General features: G+C 34.9%; 1 protein-coding gene across 10 annotated transcripts in view; it reads right to left on the bottom strand.

The window, feature by feature from the left end:
• ATRX (ATRX chromatin remodeler) overlaps positions 1-20,391 on the bottom strand; it is a 286,038-nt gene that overhangs the window by 90,957 nt on the left and 174,690 nt on the right. For all 10 annotated transcript variants that reach the window (XM_005227976.5, XM_005227973.5, XM_015461633.3 and 7 more), the window contains 8 exons: positions 19,488-19,634; positions 19,158-19,335; positions 12,084-12,221; positions 10,918-11,093; positions 9,472-9,589; positions 4,369-4,499; positions 2,457-2,545; positions 2,155-2,327 (listed from right to left, as the gene is read on the bottom strand). In XM_005227976.5, coding sequence (XP_005228033.1) covers positions 2,155-2,327; positions 2,457-2,545; positions 4,369-4,499; positions 9,472-9,589; positions 10,918-11,093; positions 12,084-12,221; positions 19,158-19,335; positions 19,488-19,634 — 1,150 coding nt within the window. The remainder of the gene's footprint in view (positions 1-2,154; positions 2,328-2,456; positions 2,546-4,368; positions 4,500-9,471; positions 9,590-10,917; positions 11,094-12,083; positions 12,222-19,157; positions 19,336-19,487; positions 19,635-20,391) is intronic.

Genomic DNA, 20,391 nt, shown 5'->3' with positions numbered 1-20,391 from the left:
GATTTTTATGTTACAGGAATAAGCAAACGTTATTTCTCGTTGGCAAAACTGCATTGATTTTAATGGTTCCTATTTTGATTAATAAAAATATGTTTGAGCCTTGTTATAATGATTTAAAATTCACTGTCTGAAACTATTAATTATGTTTGTACCAACCTAATACTTGTAATTGCACAACAGGAAAAGTGGAAGAAGCTCCTCATTTCTGAAAGCAACCCAGCTGCATTAGACCCCATCTGTACTTCCAACTGACAAAGGGATCTATACATCAACATACTTTTATGCAACCCATTTGGAGCACAGTATGAAACATACTGGTTAGTCTATTCTCTTTTCTCTTAACCATGCTGCTGCTAAGTCACTTCAGTCGTGTCTGACTCTGTGCGACCCCATAGACGGCAGCCCACCAGGCTCCCCCGTCCCTGGGATTCTCCAGGCAAGAACAATGGAGTGGGTTGCCATTTCCTTCTCCAATGCAGGAAAGCAAAAAGTGAAAGTGAAGTTGCTCAGTCATGTCTGACTCTTCGCGACCCCATGGACTGCAGCCTACCAGGCAAGAGTACGGGAGTGGGGTGCCATTGCCTTCTCTGTCTCTTAACAGTAAGTTACATGAAAAACTTCAACAAGAGTATTTTAGGAAAAATCAATCCCAGGAACACATAAACTATGAGCTATTTATTTCTAATTATGAGATGAGAGACTAAGGAAAATTTAAGTGAAATGCAGATCAGGAGACCAGAGGAGAAAACAGCAGGAGATTCCCACTACCTTACATGTTAACCATTCCTTTAAGTATACTTTAAATCTAGCTGGAATATGAACACTGCTAAGCTGACTTTATGGGATAGCAGGGGACAAAAACAAGAAAAGAGGGACTGCTTTGGTGGTCCAGTGGTTGGGGGTCTACCTCCCAGTGCAGGGGACATGGGTTCAAGCCCTAATCAGGGAACTAGGTTCCACAGGGCAACTAAGCCTGCACACCACAACTACAGAGCCCAGGCACCACAACTAAGACTCAATGTCAACAAAAATAAATAAATTAACTAAAGTTTAAAAATAAGAAGAAAAGAAATTTTGTAATTTAATTTATACTACTCCCCTGATTTCTCAGAGAAGTAAGCCAAGGTCTATTGTTAGGCTGCCATCTGTTTATTCTAAGGAGGTACTGAAGAAAGAAATGTTTATCAGGGATTCACCAAATTTGTTCAGCTGCAGGCCTGAGACCAGCTAAACTTGTCTGTTCATAGGATCATTCACTGAGCTGGCAGCCACATCTCCCTTCTCTTCACAGATGGTCTATACTTTGCTCCATGATTCACAAATGCCACATATTTAGAGTTATTTATACTGTTGTGTCTCTAGATATTTTAAATATTCACCTATCTGTTCCTAGCACTCGAGTTTCTAAACATCTAGTCAGACTGCTCTAGGAGAATGTGGAGCCTGAGTACTCATCCTTCAAATGTAGAAACGAGTAAAGAGAACTTAAGCCACTGGGAAGTTCAATGGAAGACTTTCACTGAGTTTATACTCATGCACAAGAGAAAGAAAGAGAAAGCGAAGTAGATGACACAACTGTACCTGATACAAGGGAAATCTAAAGTAGACAATAAATATAGATTATGAAGAATTACGAAGAAAAAAGACTAAAACATCAAAACTAGCTTTACTGTATAAAATGAATGACAATCACAGTTTATTACCTGAAATGCTTACAGTTATTTATATGTAGTTAAGTGAAATCACCATGGTGGGTTTAAAATAGGATATATCTAGGTCTGAATCCTCTTCTACCAATCATTTATAAAGATATAATAATATTGTGAGGCTGTTCAAGAATTAAGTTAGCTAACACATAGAGTGAAAATAATATAGGATTTAGGCATATATGTATAAATAAATGTTAGCTTTTCTTTTTTCCCTTCTTCTTAAATACCAGAGCGAGCACAATGGTTTGCTTCTACTTCAGCATTCATTAAACATTTGTTGCTATTATGTGTATATGATTATCCTAGATGCTTACCAATTGTGGAAAGATACTCCTTTGAGCCCATTGGTGAGGATAATTAATACTGGAAAGAAGCATGACTTTACAATGACATGATATTTTTAAAATCAGTGTTCCATGATATATGTAAGAATTATTAGACTCACTTTCTTCCAGTTTTAAAGAAACTGAGGGATTGTTTCCTGTTTCATCCACATTTCCTTCACCACCTCCTCGAGATCTTGAATTCCATACTTTAATCACTTCAACATCATTGTCACTGCCACTTCCACTTGAGCTACTATCTTTTTTTCCCTTTTTCCCCTTTGCTTTTTTCTTTCTAAAAAAGAGAACAAATTCAAATGATTAGGGAAACACAGGAAAAATACAAGTGCCAATTATTAGAGGACAATCAGCAAGTTGGGATTTTAAACATGTCAACACAGGGCACAAAAAGTATTCAATTTACTTTGTATAATCATCAGAGCTTAAACTCATGGAGGTTTCATCGGAATCTGAAGCTATAAATTCATCCATACTGTCTTCATCAAAATATCCCTAGGGAAAAAAAATGAACATTTTAAGAATTTATTTCAATTTATACTGGAAATTATAATGATGATGTCTATTTCATTTAAGGATAAGTTCATTGTTATGAGATAAGAAAGAACTGAAGAACTATAATATATTAGAAAAAATAAAGGAAACATCACAGATATGACTAATAAATGCAACGTGAAGTCTTAGATTGACTCATGGAAAAGAAAAGGGATGTAAATACAAAAACTGATGAAATCCAATTAACCTCCATTGTTTAGTTACTAGTACTTATGTGAATTTCTTAATTCTGACTATTTTACTATGGTTATGCAAGATGTTAATCTATGACAGAAGAGACAAGAATATACAATTGAAAAAAAGCAGTCTCTTTAATAAGTGGTGCCGGGAAAACTGGACAGCTATATGTAAAAATGAAATTAGAACATTCCCTAACACCATACACAAAAATGAACTCAAAATGGATTAAAGACTTAAACGTAAGGCTGGATAATATAAAACCCTTATAGGAAAACATAGGCAGAACACTCTCTAACATAAATCGCAGCAAGATCTTTTTTGACTCACCTCTGAGAGTAATGAAGATAGAAACAAAAATAAACAAATGGGACTTAATTAAAATTTATAAAGCTTTTGCAAAGCAAAGGAGACCAGAGACAAAAATGAGGTACTATGTCACACTGGTCAGAATGACAATCATCAAAACTCTATAAACACTATATACTAGAGAGGGTGTGGAGAAAGGGGAACCCTTTATACTGTTGGTGTGTGTGTGCTTAGTCGCTCAGTCATGTCTGACTCTTTGTGACCTCATGGATTGTAGCCTGCCAAGTTCCTCTGTCCATGGGAATTCTCCAGGCAAGAAAACTGGAGTGGGTGGCCATGCCCTCCTCCAAGGGATCTTTCCAACCCAGGGATCTAACCCAGGTCTCCCATATTGCAGGTGGATTCTTTACTATCTGAGCCACCAAGGAAGCCTTGTTAGTGGGAATGTAAATTGGAATAGTCAGTATGGAGAACAGTATGGAGGTTCCTTAAAAAACTAAAAGTAGAGTTGCCACATGATCTAGCAATCCCAGTCCTGGGAATATACCTGAAAAAAAAACTGTAATTCAAAAAGTGTACAACAGCCAGGACATGGAAGCAACCTAAATGTCCATTGACAGAGAAATGGATGAAGAGTATGTGGTATACAATGGATATTATTCAGCCATAAAAAATGAAATGATGCCATTTGCAGCAACATGGATGGACCTAGAGATTATCATTCTGAGTGAAGTCAAACAGAGAAGGACAAATATTGTATGATATTGCTTATATGTGGAATCTAAAAAAAGGGTACAAGTGAACTTATTTAAGCAACAGAAATAGAGTCACAGGTGTAGAAAACAATCTTATGGTTACCATCAGGAAGGGAATAGGGGATTGGAATCGACATATACACAATACTATAATAAAGACCTACTGTACAGCAGAAAGAACTCTACTCAATACTCAGTAATGACCTATATGGGAATAGAATCTAAAAAAGAGTGGATATATGTACAACTCATTCACTTTGCTATACAACAGAAAGTAACACAACATTGTAAATCAACTATATGCCACTAAATTTTTTTTAAAAATTAACATTTAACACTCCTTCCATAATCACAATTCATTCAAACACAGAGTAATTAACTAGAAATAAAATAGGCTGAAGTACTGTACCACAAAGAAAAAGAAATCTGAATATACAGTAAGTCTATACAGATCAACCTTTTTCCAAAGTTATTCTACTTACTACAGATACCTTTTGATTAATTTTAGGTTAGTTAATTTACCTTATTTTCTTTACTAATGTAGTCCAGCTGCAAACACCATGGATGAGTCCAGATTCTACTTAACATTTGAAAATCTTGGAAAAGTTTTGCACCTGCCTTTCCTCTTCCACCTTCGCTGCTATTACCTACACCTGATCAAAAGAAAAAAAAAAAAAGAGCTAACATTAAGACATAAGAATTCTCTAGCTCAACTAAGGTGTTTCTGTATTAGGACCTTAGCTTTACCTGTGCATCAGAATACTCTGGCCCTGTAGAGAAGCTAACAGGCCCTCATTTTTAGACTATTTCAAAACACACAAACAGGATTACAAAAGAAATCCAACATACAGAAATCATCAAAATGTTAAAAAAAAAAAAAAAACTTGTGGTATAATGATATGCAACCTTATTAATGCATTAAATAACAAAATATAGTAGTAAGTTTAACAATGGCCTGAAATTCTGAAATACTGATAAAGGCAAATAAGTTTGATTTATGAGTAACAACAATAATATGTAGAAATATTTCTTATTTCTATTGGTAACAAAGTCACAGCTATCACTAATACTACTATGGTTTAATAACTGGAAAAATGCCATATTTTTGATAGAGGTTAGTGAAAACAGGCAGTATTTTCTTATTCAGGTCCTAGATTCTATCCATGTGCTCTAGATTACAAATTCCTGCTTTAGATAAAGCCACTCTCTGTACACAGTACTTAAGCAAAACTCTTACGTCAAAAACCCAGTATTTATAAAAAGTGTTTTTCAAGTTGAAAAAATTATTTATTTTGCCCAGAGAAACTTCAACAATATATTTTTTATATAAAAATGAAGTAAAAACGAAATGAATGTACATTTCATTAAGATGACAAAATTATCAAGGGGGTAAAACACAAAAGAACAAAGTTGGTCTTTTAAAAGAACAGTATTTAAACAATAACATTTTTCTGTCCACAGTTTTAAAAGATCTAAATTCACATCTCCATGAGGGACAAGATGTATATTCAGTGATAATATGAAATATGAATAAAAAAGCATAAAAATCCAGTACTCGCTATTTTGCCTGATTAGAGGTATTGCCACTGTGTATGATAGAAATCATTGCTGTGAAAATGAGGCATCTAATTTTTTGATAGCATTCCCTTATAATCCTTTTATTTCTACAAAGACATAAATGAGTCTTCTTTTCACCTGAACACTTAAAGAGGCTAAGATATGCCTGTATCTTGTTCTGGTTTTGATTTACATTTCCCTGATAGCTAATCATATTGAGCAACATTTAGAGAAGTGTTTCTCAGGCAAAGGGTACATCAGAATCACCCAGAGGAATTATAAAAATGCAGCTGCCTAAGCCCTACTCTAGAACCACTGAATCAACCTGTAATGTGTGGTACATAGATCGATTCATTTTTAAAGACAATAGGAGTTTATTGTTCTCTATTTATAAGAGTACAATTCAGTGGCATTAAGTATAATCAAAACATTGTACAACCATCAGCACTCTCCATTTCTAAAACTTTTTCCATCATTGTTAACAGAAAACTTTGTACCTGTTAAATGAATCTGACTCTTCAAGTCAATTCTAAATGTAATCACACAGTGTTTGTCCTTTTGTTTCCAACTTATTTTACTTAACATGATGTCTTCAAGTTCCATTCACGTCAGAATTTCTTTAAAAGATTGTAATATTCCATTGTTTGTATATATCATATTTTGTTAATCTATTCATTACTTGATGGACACTTTGATTGCTTCCATGTTTTTGGCTATTACAAATAATACTGCTATATAAACATGAATTGGTAAGTATCTGTTTTGCATTCTTGCTTTCAATTATTTTGAAAGTAGAATTTTACCTAGAAGTACAATTGCTGTATCACATGGTAATTCTCTGCTTAACCCTTTGAGGAATTGCCACACTTTTGTCACAGCACCTACACAAGTGTTCTAATTCCTCCATATCACTTCCAACACTTATTATCTTTATTTGAGAGTCATCCTATTGGGTGTGATGTGGCATCTCTTGGTTTTATTTGCATTTCTTGAATAACTAGTGATAATGTAGAGCATTTTTTAATGTGCTTATCAGTCACTTGTATATCTTTTTTGGAGAAATGTCTATTGAAAACCCCTATGTCCATTTTTGAACTTTGTTTGGTTTTTTGTTGTTGTTAGGTTGTAAGGGGCTTCCCAGGTGGTGCTAGTGGCAAGAACCCGCCTGCCAATGCAGAAGACCTAAGCAACACAGGTTGGATCCCTAGGACGGGAAGATCCCCTGGAGGAGGGCAAAGCAACCCACTTGCCTGGAGAATCCCATGGACAGAGGAGCCTGGTGGGCTACACTGCACAGGGTCACAAAGAGTCAGACATGACTGAAGCAAATGAGCACATGCAGTTGTAAGAGTTCTTTATATATTCTGGATATTAATCCCTTTTAGGAAAATGACTTACAAATATTTTCTTCCATTCTGTAGACTGTTTTTGTATGTGCTCCATTTCTGCATGCCTAAGACAATGTATGGATTTTAATTTAAGCTAAAAATCAGGCTGTTTTAAAACTAAGTATTCACATTTATAAAATCTAAAGTGTTTACTGAAGACAGAGGCTTACATGTAAATAGAAACTTTTGATGGAAAGTGAAAGTTTTAGCTCCTCGGTTGTGTGTGACTCTCTGTGACACCATGGACTGTAACCCACCAGGTTTCTGTCCATGGAATTCTCCAGGCAAGAATACTGGAGTGGGTTGTCATGCCCTCTTCCAGGGGAAATTCCTGATCCAGGAATCAAACCTGCACCTCTAGCACTGCAGGCAGATTCTTCACTGTCTGAGCCAACTGTATTTTTTAGAGAATGAAGGAAAATTAAGAAGATACTAATTTTCTTGAAATTCATTAAATTTAGTCTCTTATGACTTTAATTCTGCAAATATTAAATATACTATAAATTATTACTACTAAACTTACCATCAAATTGTTGCTAGTATTAAAAGAAAAATTTATATGAACTTCTTAAAGCTAAGTTGAATATAAAAAGAGTCAAAGAAACAAAAGTATTTTTGGACTATGTAATCAATAAAGTATCAAAGATTTTAATTCCAAGTGAGACAGGTGACATTTTGGGAGAAATATTTTGATGGTTTCTAGTGAGAATCAAGATAAAGCAGCTTTTAATATAATCCATTTGGCCTTTTATGAGAGTTTTTTTCAAGGGGTTATTAACTCAGGTTATTCTACTTTAAGGAAAATAACATCACATTTAGTAGGGGGGAAATTCCAAGACATTCTCATGTCTGAAAGACTGATGGCACCAGATAAATTAACAACCATACCTTTCTTAGTTAAGAAGCTATAGCAGTTAGTACTTTAGATATTTATTCCTATCAATTAAAGTCATAAAAAATGAGGCTCCCTTAAATCTTAAATATTGCACTGCTCTTAGAAAGAGTATGTTTTAATATCTATACATGAGCTATTAACATTTTGCTGTTGGTTATTAAACACAACTGATTCTTTAATATTTTTAAACAGTACGTTCCCCACAATGAAACAAAATTTTAAATATTTTGGAGAAAATATTAAGTGACCAAATTTAGCACCTTTTATTATTCAGAGAGTAAAGTCTCTCTGATGTTGAGAGGTCTCAACATCCCTCTCTTTCTCACTGGAATGACTATATTTAGTTAATGATGTCTGCATTTTTTGTCATTCAAGTCCAAATGGTACAATAAATCTAATAGCTTATGATTAACATACAAATGAAAATGTGTGCCTTATTAGAAATGATCTCCTTTCAAAAATCAGTCCGAAAATTGTTTTAAAAATAAAGCAAAAAAATCTCTATAAAATACAAACATTCGAAACCTGTTTTCCCCAAAGTAGAACAACTGTTGAGGACCATCATCATTATTCTATTTTCTAAAGTAGAAATTATCTGTCACAAAGAGTGTTATTTTAACCACTAATATGAAGCATCACTGTAATGTGTGTGTATAAACCTCCACTCTCTATTATTCTTTGATCACTTGTTGTATCGAAAATGGCTGAAGAGTACCTTCTAACCTATAGCCCCTAAATAAATCTGGCACATCAACTGGGGAAAGGTACCAGAATAAAGTGACGAACAAGTAAAAAATTTCACTCCAGACCAAACAGAAACTAACGTTTTGCTCTGTGAATGGTGACAACCTTGGACAAACACATATACAAACACCTGAATTTATTGATGATGAAACAGAATCTATCTGCTGTATGTTTTAAAAGCACATAGAGCGACTTTCCTGGTAGTCCAGTGGTTAAGATCTGCCTTCAATGCAGGGGACATGGGTTCAATCCCTGGTCCAGGAACTAAGATCCCACATGCTGTGGGGCAACTCAGCCCACATGCCACAACTAGAGAAAAGCCATCATGCTGCAACTACATAGCCCACATGCTCTGGAACTCACATGCCACAAGTGAAGAAAAGCCTACATGCCGCAACAAAAGATATTACATGCCGCAGCTAAGATCCAATATAGTCAAAGATAAAAAAAAATAAAGTTTAAATAACAACAATTAAAAAAGCATATGGAAAAGAGTATAAGTTCCTCATAATGTAATCACTCAGAAAATAACCTGTTATTAACATATTTGTGTATTTTAGGCATTTCTGTGTATTTTTATTGTAACACTGGGACATAATATATGCCCTGCTTTGTATTTTGCCCCCCTTTCCCTTCAACATTTGTCAACTTGATACCTAAAAAACCAATTTCATGAGTTTGACTTATAGGTCTTTTATTAATGTGGTTGGATATTTTTTAATAATACACTGGAATTTTATGTATCTTCTTCTTTGGATTTAGTCAAATACATAATATTTTATGAAATAAAAGCTCTTTACAAATTAAGGCATTATTGATATATTCTATATATTTTTTCACTAGTTTGTTCCTTAATTTTATTTTGAGAATATTAGCTTTTTAATGAGAAATATTTTTTGTTTTTATAATATAAACATACCATTTTACACAAATTCAAAATTGCAAAAGAACAACTGATGTGGTAAAATTACCACGAGAGCATTCTTCAGAAAAAGAATGTCTTAAGAAAGAAAAAAACAATAAACTAAGTCTATTTGTTACCTGTTAAGTGATCTAAGTAGTACTGATAGAGTTTGCACTGAATAGGAGTCATTCTCACAGCTAAAACATACTCATGCTTTGGAGGTAAAAACTTTGTTAATGCTGTATAATCTTTCCTCTGTAATTAATAATAAACAGAATGAAAATTAGTTAAATATATGACAGGAATTAACTGCTCTAAGAATCATCACTGCTTGCAACTAAAAAGTGCACACAAATAAAAGGTACCAGACATATAAGAAAACATTTACTTAAATATAATTACCCTCTTTAATCACACAATGATCCCATTTAATTGTAGTTAATGTATTTCATGTGACTACATAGTATGACTCACTGGTAAAAAGATACTGCAACACACCAGGCAGGTTTTAAATTGAAGTGGCCATACTACCAAATGAGCAATTTAGGTTTTCAAATGGTCTCCTCTATACAGAAAAAAAGAAAAGAAAAAAAAGGTGGGGAGGGGATACAGTAGGTAGTGCTAGCAAAAAGAATTGCTTTAATCATACAGTAAAACAGATGAATCAAAGTCCAATGCAGTCTGAGTTATCCTTTGGGTAAAGTGTGCAAACATGCCAGAGGATAACATATAACATCAGGGGGAATGTTTGTCCAATTGAGAAAACAAGCCATGTATAGGCATTCTTAATATAGGAACAAGAAAGAAAGAACACTAATGTGATAGATACAAATAACTACCTAAATCAGAAAAATGCCACCTAGGTAGTAGCAGTAATACAGAAATAAGAGTACCTGCTAGTACCTGTGGGTAACCTGAACAAACAGAATGACTTTACCTTATATAACGGGAGTACAGTCAGTCAAAAGGACAGCCTATCTCATCTGTTATATCCATTAATAGCTGGTGTCTTAAGAAAAATAAAGAACTGAGATCTATTAACTGCTTGCTCAGTCTCTATATCCTTATCTACACATTAACAATGGTTTACTGAAGATCTATGTGTAAAGAACACTATTAGTCCATTAAAGTTATTGTATGTACTTGGAATTAATAAAACTGTTTCTTCAGGATTACTTCTTTCATAATTCATAAGTGCCTTTCCTACAACCATTTCAAACAAATGAGGTTTGGAATACTATATTATAAATTCTGGTGAGCACAGAAATTTCTATCATAATAGCTGTGGTCCTTTTACATATCCCCTATCATAAGGATGAGAAAAATCTAAACATTAACATATAACCATATACAGCTATACATCCAGCAAATGAATTAATCAAGTATGTTCTAAACTTCTCAATGCAATTTTTTTAAAGTTCAATACTAAATAAACTTTGGAAAAGAGTGCAAGAAGATTTAACTGTAAAACTACTGAAAGGAGACAGAAAACACAAAATAATTCAAGTTTAAATTCAGAAAACATTTTGAGATTACAGTATAACAAAGTAACAATATATTATTACTGTGGAATGTACTTGTACCTGAACACATCCAGCTAACATTTCATAGAGAATGTGAGCTCGTTTTTTCATTACTCTGACATCTACCATGGTAGAATCTGCACACTGACCATTTTGGATTGGATTTATAAACCGATTCCTGAATTCCTTAATGGATCCAAGCAAATTTTCTTTGATAAAGTTAACCATGCAATGATCTAAGAAAGAAGATATTAGTTCATTAACAACAGTAACAGCTAAAAGAACTGAGAAAATTTCTCTGACAAAAAGCTCATGTCAAAAATGCCTGCCATGGCAGCATTAGAATTAAGATACAAAGAAAGAACACCAAACTGAGTGTAGACTAAACACTGGTTTATCAGTCTGATCTAGAACTGGATTACCTAAACCAGATGAGAACTTCAAATAAAACCCAATCCAAAATTCTAGACTGTTTAGGAAATTAATGTTTAGGAAAAACAACACCTAGAACATTTTATTCTAACTCACTAGTCTTTATAATACATATTGAGTATAAAACAACTGCTCTGTAATTCTATGACTTTATGATCAGCAAGCATATCTTGTGAAAACAACATAGATACTGAACCAAAATAATAAAATCAATTAATAAGCTACTAGATCAAATTTTGAATTAACTGATTTAGTTCAAGAAGTCCTAAATAATTGCCCTATGCTGTACAGGACCACAACGTGAAACAGGGCAACATTCTATAAATGGGGAAAGAAAAAAGGGGAAAACTGGAACAGACCAAAATAAAGATAAAATATAGATATATAGTATAGATAAATATAAAGAAAGATAAAGTGAAACAGTAACCAGTATTACAAATAATAAAACAGAAAACATTAACTATAAAAATACTGAGAATGGAAATAACATAAAAATAACAAAAAAATTTAGAACAGATAACAGTGGAATATTTCAATTTGTTATTTGCTGCATAACTCATGTTCCCTCTTTAGTGTCATCACAAACATATGAAAATGAGGGAAACTCAAAAGTCACTTCTCTGGGTTCACATCATTTATCCTCAGCCTCAGCAAACTGTATCCTGACATGAATTCAACACAACTATCCTCCAATCTCCACCTTCCTAAAACTTTCATTTAGCATAGCATTTCTTTCCAAGCTCCTAACAGTAACTCGTCCAAAACTGGATACATTCTTTTACACATTGACTCACACTCAATTAGGTTATTTTGAAGTGGTGTTCCCGTTAAAATAATTCTCCTCCTTGATCGTATAGAATTCATAGCTTTTGAAACAGCAGATGCTTCATTTTTTAGAATATGGCCTTCATCACAAACAACAAAGTCAGGTCCTAGAAAAACAACATTTAATACATAGTAAAATTAAAAGCACAATCCATTTAAGTTAAACACTTTACAGTGCTGCTCTTATGGAAAGATGCTGTGGAAACAACATCCTGATAAGAACAGTTATATTTTATCTGCTGCTGTATTTGGTTAATGTGGTACTAACAGTATTAATTTTATTAAAGTGCTATTATGATGGTACTTAAGGACCTCTGAATAAGAGTACAATATAAGTTAAAACTACCATTTGAGATCAAGAGTAACTTATATATACTAGAAAAGACAAATTACAAAAGCTACATTCAAAGAAACACTATAGAAATCACAATAGACCAAGTACTACTTCCCATTTGACTTACTTTACAAAACTAGTAGTCATTGCTGGTAAAAAATTTAACTGATAAAGGACAGCTAAACTGACTGTTACATGGGTATGGAGGTAGGAAGAAAAACCTTGTCCAAGCTACAGATCTCATACCAGAATGGGTAAAGTATCCTATAAACACAAATCGCTTGCAGGTTAATATACACAGCCTTGACGTACTCCTTTCCTATATGGAATCAATCTGTTGTTCCATGTCCAGTTCGAACTGTTGCTTCCTGACCTGCATACAGGTTTCTCAAGAGGCAGGTCAGGTGGTCTGGTATTCCATCTCTTTCAGAATTGTCCACAGTTTATTGTGATCCACACAGTCCAAGGTTTTGGTATAGTCAATAAAGCAGAAATAGATATTTTTCTGGAACTCTCTTGCTTCTTCAATGATCCAGTGGATGTTGGCAATTTGATCTCTGGTTCCTCTGCCTTTTCTAAAACCAGCTTAAACATCTTGAAGTCCAGGTTCACGTATTGCTAAAGCCTGGCTTGGAGTTTAAGCATTACTTTACTAGCAAGTGCTGCTGCTGCTACTGCTAAGTTGCTTCAGTTGTGTCCGATTCTGTGCGACCCCATAGACAGAAGCCCACCAGGCTCCGCCATCCCTGGGATTCTCCAGGCAAGAGAACTGGAGTGGGTTGCCATTTCCTTCTCCAATGCATGAAAGTGAAAAGTGAAAGTGAAGTCACTCAGTCCTGTCCGACTCTTAGTGACCCCATGGACTGCAGCCTACCAGGCTCCCCCGTCCACGGGATTTTCCAGGCAAGAGTACTGGAGTGGGGTGCCATTGCCTTCTCCGTACTAGCGTGTGAGATGAGTGTAATTGTGCGGTAGTTTGAGCATTCTTGGGCATTGCCTTTCTTTGGGATTGGAATGAAAACTGACCTGTTCCAGTCCTGTGGCCACTGCTGAGTTTTCCAAATTTGCTGACATATTGAGTGCAGCACTTTCACAGCATCATCTTTCAGGATTTGAAACAGCTCAACTGGAATTTCATCACCTCCACTAGCTTTGTTCATAGTGATGCTTCCTAAGGCCTACTTGACTTCCCATTCCAGGATGTCTGGCTCTAGGTGAGTGATCACACCATCCTGATTATCTGGGTTGTGAAGATCTTTTTTGTATAATTCTTCTGTGTATTCTTGCCACCTCTTCTTAACATCTTCTGCTTCTGTTATACCATTTCTGTCCTTTATCAAGCCTATCTTTGCATGAAATGTTCCCTTGGTATCTCTAATTTTCTTGAAGAGATCTCTAGTCTGTCCCATTCTGTTGTTTTCCTCTATTTCTTTGTATTGATCACTGAGGAAGGCTTTCTTATTGCTCCTTGCTATTCTTTGGAACTCTGCATTCGAATGGGTATATCTTTCCTCTTCTCCTTTGCTTTTCGCTTCCCTTCTTTTCACAGCTATTAGTAAGGCCTCCTCAGATAGCCATTTTGCTTTTTTGCATTTCTTTTTCTTGGGGATGGTCTTGAACCCTGTCTCCTGTACAATGTCACGTACCTCCATCCATAGTTCATCAGGTACTCTGTCTATCAGATCTAGTCCCTTAAATCTATTTCTCACTTCCACTATATAGTCATAAGGGATTGATTTACATCATACCTGAATGGTCTAGTGGTTTTCTCCACTTTCTTCAATTTCAGTCTGAATTTGGCAATAAGTTCATGATCCGAGCCATAGTCAGCTCCCAGTCTTGTTTTTGCTGACTGTATAGAGCTTCTCCATCATTGGCTGCAAAGAATATAATCAATATGATTTCTTTGTTGACCATTTGGGGATGTTCATGTGTAGAATCTTCTCTTGTGTTGTTGGAAGAGGGTGTTTGCTATGACCAGTGCGTTCTCTTGGCAAAACTCTATTAGCCTTTGCCCTGCTACATTCTGTACTCCAAGGCCAAATTTGCCTGTTACTCCAGGTGTTTCTTGACTTCCTACTTTTGCATTCCAGTCCCCTATAATGAAAAGGACATCTTTTTGGCTGTTAGTTCTAGAAGATCTTGTAGGTCTTCATAGAACTGTTCAATTTCAGCTTCTTCAGCATTACTGGTTGGGGCATAGACTTGGATTACTGTGATATTGAATGGTTTGCCTTGGAAACAAACAGAGATCATTCTGTCATTTTTGAGATTGCATCCAAGTACTGCCTTTTGGACTCTTTTGTTGACCATGATGGCTACTCCATTTCTTCTAAGGTATTCCTGCCCACAGTAGTAGACATAATGGTCACCTGAGTTAAATTCACCCATTCCAGTCCATCTTAGTTCACTCATTTCTAGAATGTCAATGTTCACAATTGCCATCTCCTGTTTGACCACTTCGAATTTGCCTTGATTCATGGACCTAACATTCCACGTTCCTATGCAATATTGCTCTTTACAGTATCGAACCCTGCTTGCATCACCAGTCCCATTCACAACTGGGTGTTGTTTTTGCTTTGGCTGCATCCCTTCATTCTTTCTGGAGTATTTCTCCACTCATCTCCAGTAGCATATTGGGCACCTACCGACCTTTGGAGTTCATCTTTCACTGTCCTATCTTTTTGCCTTCTCATAAGGAATACGTCAAGGCTGTATATTGTCATCCTGCTTATTTAACTTACATGCAGAGTATATCATGAGAAACACTGGGCTGGAGGAAGCACAAGCTGGAATCAAGATTTCCAGGAGAAATATCAATAACCTCAGATATGCAGATGATACCACCCTTATGGCAGAAAGTGAAGAATTATTAATGAAAGTGCAAAGAGGAGAGTGAAAAAGTTGGCTTAAAGCTCAAAATTCAGAAAACTAAGATCATGGCATCTGGTCCCATCACTTCATGGGAAATAGATGGGGAAACAGTGTAAACAATGGCTGACTTTATTTTTCTGGGCTCCAAAATCACTGCACATGGTGATTGCAGCCATGAAATTAAAAGACTCTTACTCCTTAGAAGGAAAGTTATGACCAACCTAGACAGCATATTCAAAGGCAGAGACATTACTTTGCCATCTAGTCAAGGCTATGGTTTTTCCAGTGGTCATGTATGGATGTGAAAGTTGGACTATAAAGAAAGCTGAGTGCCGAAAAATTGATGCTTTTGAACTGTGGTGTTGGAGAAGACTCTTGAGAGTCCCTTGGACTGCAAGGAGATCCAACCAATCCATCCTAAAGGAGATCAGTCCTGGGTGTTCATTGGAAGGACTGATGTTGAAGCTGAAACTCCAATACCTTGGCTGCCTGATGCGAAGAGCTGACTCATTTAAAAAGACTCTGATGCTGGGAAAGATTGAGGACAGGAAGAGAAGGGGACGACAGAGGATAAGATGCTTGGATGGCATCACCAACTCGATGGACATGGGTTGGGTAGACTCCAGGAGTTGGTGATGGACCGGGAGGCCTGGCATGCTGTAGTTCATGGGGTCGCAAAGAATCGGACACGACTGAGTGACTGAACTGGACTGAGCTAATATACACATAAATTACTTAAACACTGATTTAAACAATAGCAATTGTCAAATTATCCCCTATATTTTAGGCATTACAGAAAATGCATTTTCTACATGATTTCAGAAGTAACTGCTTCAGTATGATTGACCAAATAACACAATTTGCTATTCAATGTTCAGATGGAACTACATGAAGAATAAGATTTATTTTTAAACTAATCAACTTTTTAAAAATGAAAATACGAATCTTGCTTTATATGTAAAAACTTATTATTTATTTTGAATCCTAAAAAGTTTTCTAAATATAAAAATTATCTTTTATACAAGTGATTAAAATGATTTCTACTACCTAATATTACGTGTTCATGAGGGTGTGGTGAAGCAGGTACTGATACATCCTTTGTGGAAGTCTAAGCTAGTATCAACGGGGCTTCCCTGATGGCTCAGATGGTAAAGAATCTGCCTGCAAAGCAGGAGACCTGGGTTCAATCCTTGAGTCAGGAAAATCCCCTGGAGAAGGGAATGGCTACCCACTCCACTATTCTGGCCTGGAGAATTTCATGGACAGAAGAGACTGGTGGGCTATAGTCCATGAGGTTGCAAAGAATTGGACACAACACAGTGACTAACACTTTCACTTTTCACAAACTGTTAATCAAATACTGTGGAAGACAATTTCATAATATCTACTAAAATGTAAAATATGTTGCACCCTTAACCCAAATTTCAGCTTCTGGAAATTTATCCTAAAGCTATACTTCCACAAGTATCATAAGATACATGAAGTATTCTCTGAAGCATTGTTATGGTGGGAAATTGAAACAACTTAAAAGCTTGGTCAAAGGGGTTAATAAAACTATGCTATGATGGAATGTTGCAGAACTTAAAATTAATGATGTACATTTCTTTGCACTATCCTTCAAAGATATGTCAAATGTGTTGTTACTAAACAAAAGAAAGAGAGTTTCAAAATCTATATTATGATCCCATTTTATTTAAATAACCACCTCAAACAGGGTAATTTTTATCTATGTACACATATATGTAGAGAAGTAAAGGATTAACCTGGCCCAAAAAACAGTTTAGCCTTTGCCTCCAGCTCTAGGGCGGTAACCTCTAAATTCCAGGAATGTCTAACTTGATAAAAATTTGTTTACCTAGATGGCTTGGGAAACATTAGAGATAGTGTATGCTAACAAGGTGATTGGGCTGAAGGGAGATCAGCTCTGGGCATCTAGCATCTTCTCAACTTCTGGAGGGACTAGAAACTAAGATGACCCACATGAGTGGTCAACCATATCTATGTGACCAAGCCCAAACTTCAGACACCAAGGCTCGGATGAATACGCCTGCTTGGCAATATTCCATGTGTACTGTCACTATAACACCAGTCTAATCACAAGAAAAACAACAGACACCAGTGAACATCCTACAGGATACTTTAATAACACTCCTCAAGACTGACAAGATAACAGAAAATAAAAGAAAGACTAATAAACTGACATAGACCAGAGAAGAATGTGGAGACATGACAAACGCTATGTGGTACCCAGGATGGGATCCTGGAACAGAAAGTGGATGGTAATATTAAACTGGTAAAATTCAAATATGGTTTAGAGTCTAGTTACTAATATATCAATTTCTTAGTTTTGACAAATCTACCATGGCAATGTAAGATGAACAGTGGGGGATTTGGGTCCAGGATAAATGGGAACTTTCTTTACTGTCATTTCAACTTGTCTGTAAACAAATAAACAAAAATTTCAAAATAATGTTTTTTTAATGTCACTAAATAGCTTACATAGAAAAACAAACATTACTCATTATATTATAAACTTTCATTTCTTTTTAATTTATTTCCTCATGATCAAATTAAACATCTGAAACTTGTTTTAAACTGTTTCAAGGAAACCTTCTGAAAAATATGCTGCAAAACTATTCACTAGCTTATAGCTCTCTGACAACAAAACAACCACAGGATTTTAGACAACTATTTTAGTCATGAGAAAAGGACAAACTTAACATTTACAATAGCAGTTAGTTTGATACATGTTGATTATATCATTACTTTAAAAAAAAAGGCAAAAGAGTACAGACCTTCAGTTATAAAATGAATAAGGTCTGAGGATCTAATGTGTAAACAACATGGTGATAACAAGGTGACTATAGCTGATAACAATGCACTATATAACTGAAATCTGAAAATGAGTAGAGCATAAATGTCATGACCAAAAAGAAAAAGAAAACTACGTGAGATAATGGATGTGTAACACAAAGGGTTTACCCTTTCACAATGTATCAAAAGATTACATGTATCAAAAGATTACATTGTACATTTTAACTGTTACAATTTTACTTCTCAATTAAACCTCAATAAGCTGAAAAAATAAATTAAAAATAAAATTTAAAAGGGGCAAAGCCATGGATTCTATTCAAATGATTCTATTATTCAAATTCAAATTATTCTATTCAAAATAATACTAATATTTTGGCAGTGAAAAATTAGACTTTCTCAACAAACATTTAAAGCCTCAACAGTGTCTTAAAGTAATTAGATATAACAGATAAAGTTTGAAAAGAAAAAAAATATAGAACACAAGTAACTAAATATTGTTGGCTCTGGGACAGTTACAACTTGCTGCTTTTCCAAGTCACAAATAAGGATTAAATATTTGGATCTTGCATCATGAGGATACTGTCAACAGCACTGTAAATATTAACCTTCCACAGTGATGACCCATTTAAAAAAAGGAAAAATGCAGCAATTCTTCTAATGACATAAGGTTGGAAAAGAAATGTAAAGAACTGTTTTCAGAGAATAGAGAGCGCTCTTATGATTGTCTAATATTCAGTCAGAGGAATTTGCAATTGTGACATACCTGGTACATTTTTAATTGCTTATTTATTGAAAACTTCAAATACTTTCAGACTCAGCAAGTGAATTCTGAACATGTGGCAATATTAAGGGTGATTTCATCTTAATGAAATTATACTAAGAAACAAACAGAAAGCAAAAACCTGAATGACAAACAATAACCAGCTTCTTAATAGTTGGTCAATTAGTATTTGTTAAATAAAACATAACCACATTTTTCATTCAACTTGCTTTGTTATCTCAGTGCCTGTCAATATCTTACCTGGATCAACCAAGGCTTTGTTAAATATTTCTTTAAGTTTCCTACTCTTCACATTCCTTCCTTGAGCAAGATTTCTGTACATCTCATAGCCTATGATCATAACACCACCATCTTCTTGCCACCTCTGTAGCATGTAGCTTCTTTCTTGAGGACGTTTCACAGTTGCTAATTCAGAGACCTTTGGTGGGAAAATAAAGATTTTTAAAGGTAGGAATGCATAAGTACTAAATATCCCCATTGAAACATGCATCACTGACAATTAAAAATCTTATTTTTTACTATATGAATTTTATGCAGTCATTTAGATAATAGAAAATATTTTAAATATACCTCAAGCTTCTCATCATCTTTTAATCCCTCCTGCCACTTCTCAAATTCATTCATCCAATTCAAAGCAGTATTAAGAGGACAAACCACTAAAGCTGTGCTGAAATCCAATTTGTCACACAAAAGAACTGTATGAAGAAAACTTACCACCTACAAGAAAACAAATTAAGTTGCCACCTTCATTTAAATATCTTCAAAAAGAAAATAAATTGAGCAAACTTATAATAGTTGGGATTTTTTTTTTTTTGCTGTTTAAACAATAAAGCAACCAGGCAAAGGTCACAATTTCCAAACCAGGAAAAGTACAGAGAAAGAGATATAACATGTAAAACGTGGAAATTCAACTAGATGATACATAAGGTCCTTCCAACTCTAAAGCTCCATTATTTTATGATCAGTAATAATAATAATATGAATATAATAAATAATAACCACAGCAAAATAGCTACTAAGTCCCTAGTCCCCAGAGAACATTCCTACGATCTTTAGAAAATACCACTTCCCATTTAGAAGAAAATTATATCATAGAGTATTTTTCCACTGCAAAGTGTTCTGACTCACTGAATCTACTGTCTTATGGCTTGGAATTACATATATATACACACATATATATGTATATATGTATACGTGTATATATATATATATATTTTTTCCCACTAATTCCACACCTCTGCTACAATTCCGGCAGTCTTCCTGCAGCTTCCTGCATTCAGAAATGTAGTGTTTTAATAGTGAAAATACATTATATTCTCATTACTACAGGATCACAGACTATTAAAGTCAGGAATCCCCTGGTTAGGACTCTGTGCTTTCACGCCAAGGACATTGGTTCAATCCCTGATAGAGGAACTAAGATCTCAGAAGCCACACAGCACAACAAAAAGAAAGTTGTAAAGGAAGTTCATTT

The sequence above is a fragment of the Bos taurus genome, chromosome X (assembly GCF_002263795.3).
Source record: "Bos taurus isolate L1 Dominette 01449 registration number 42190680 breed Hereford chromosome X, ARS-UCD2.0, whole genome shotgun sequence".
NCBI lineage: Eukaryota > Metazoa > Chordata > Mammalia > Artiodactyla > Bovidae > Bos > Bos taurus.
The sequence above is the reverse complement of the archived record's forward strand: the minus strand, read 5'-3'. Positions and strand labels throughout refer to the sequence as shown.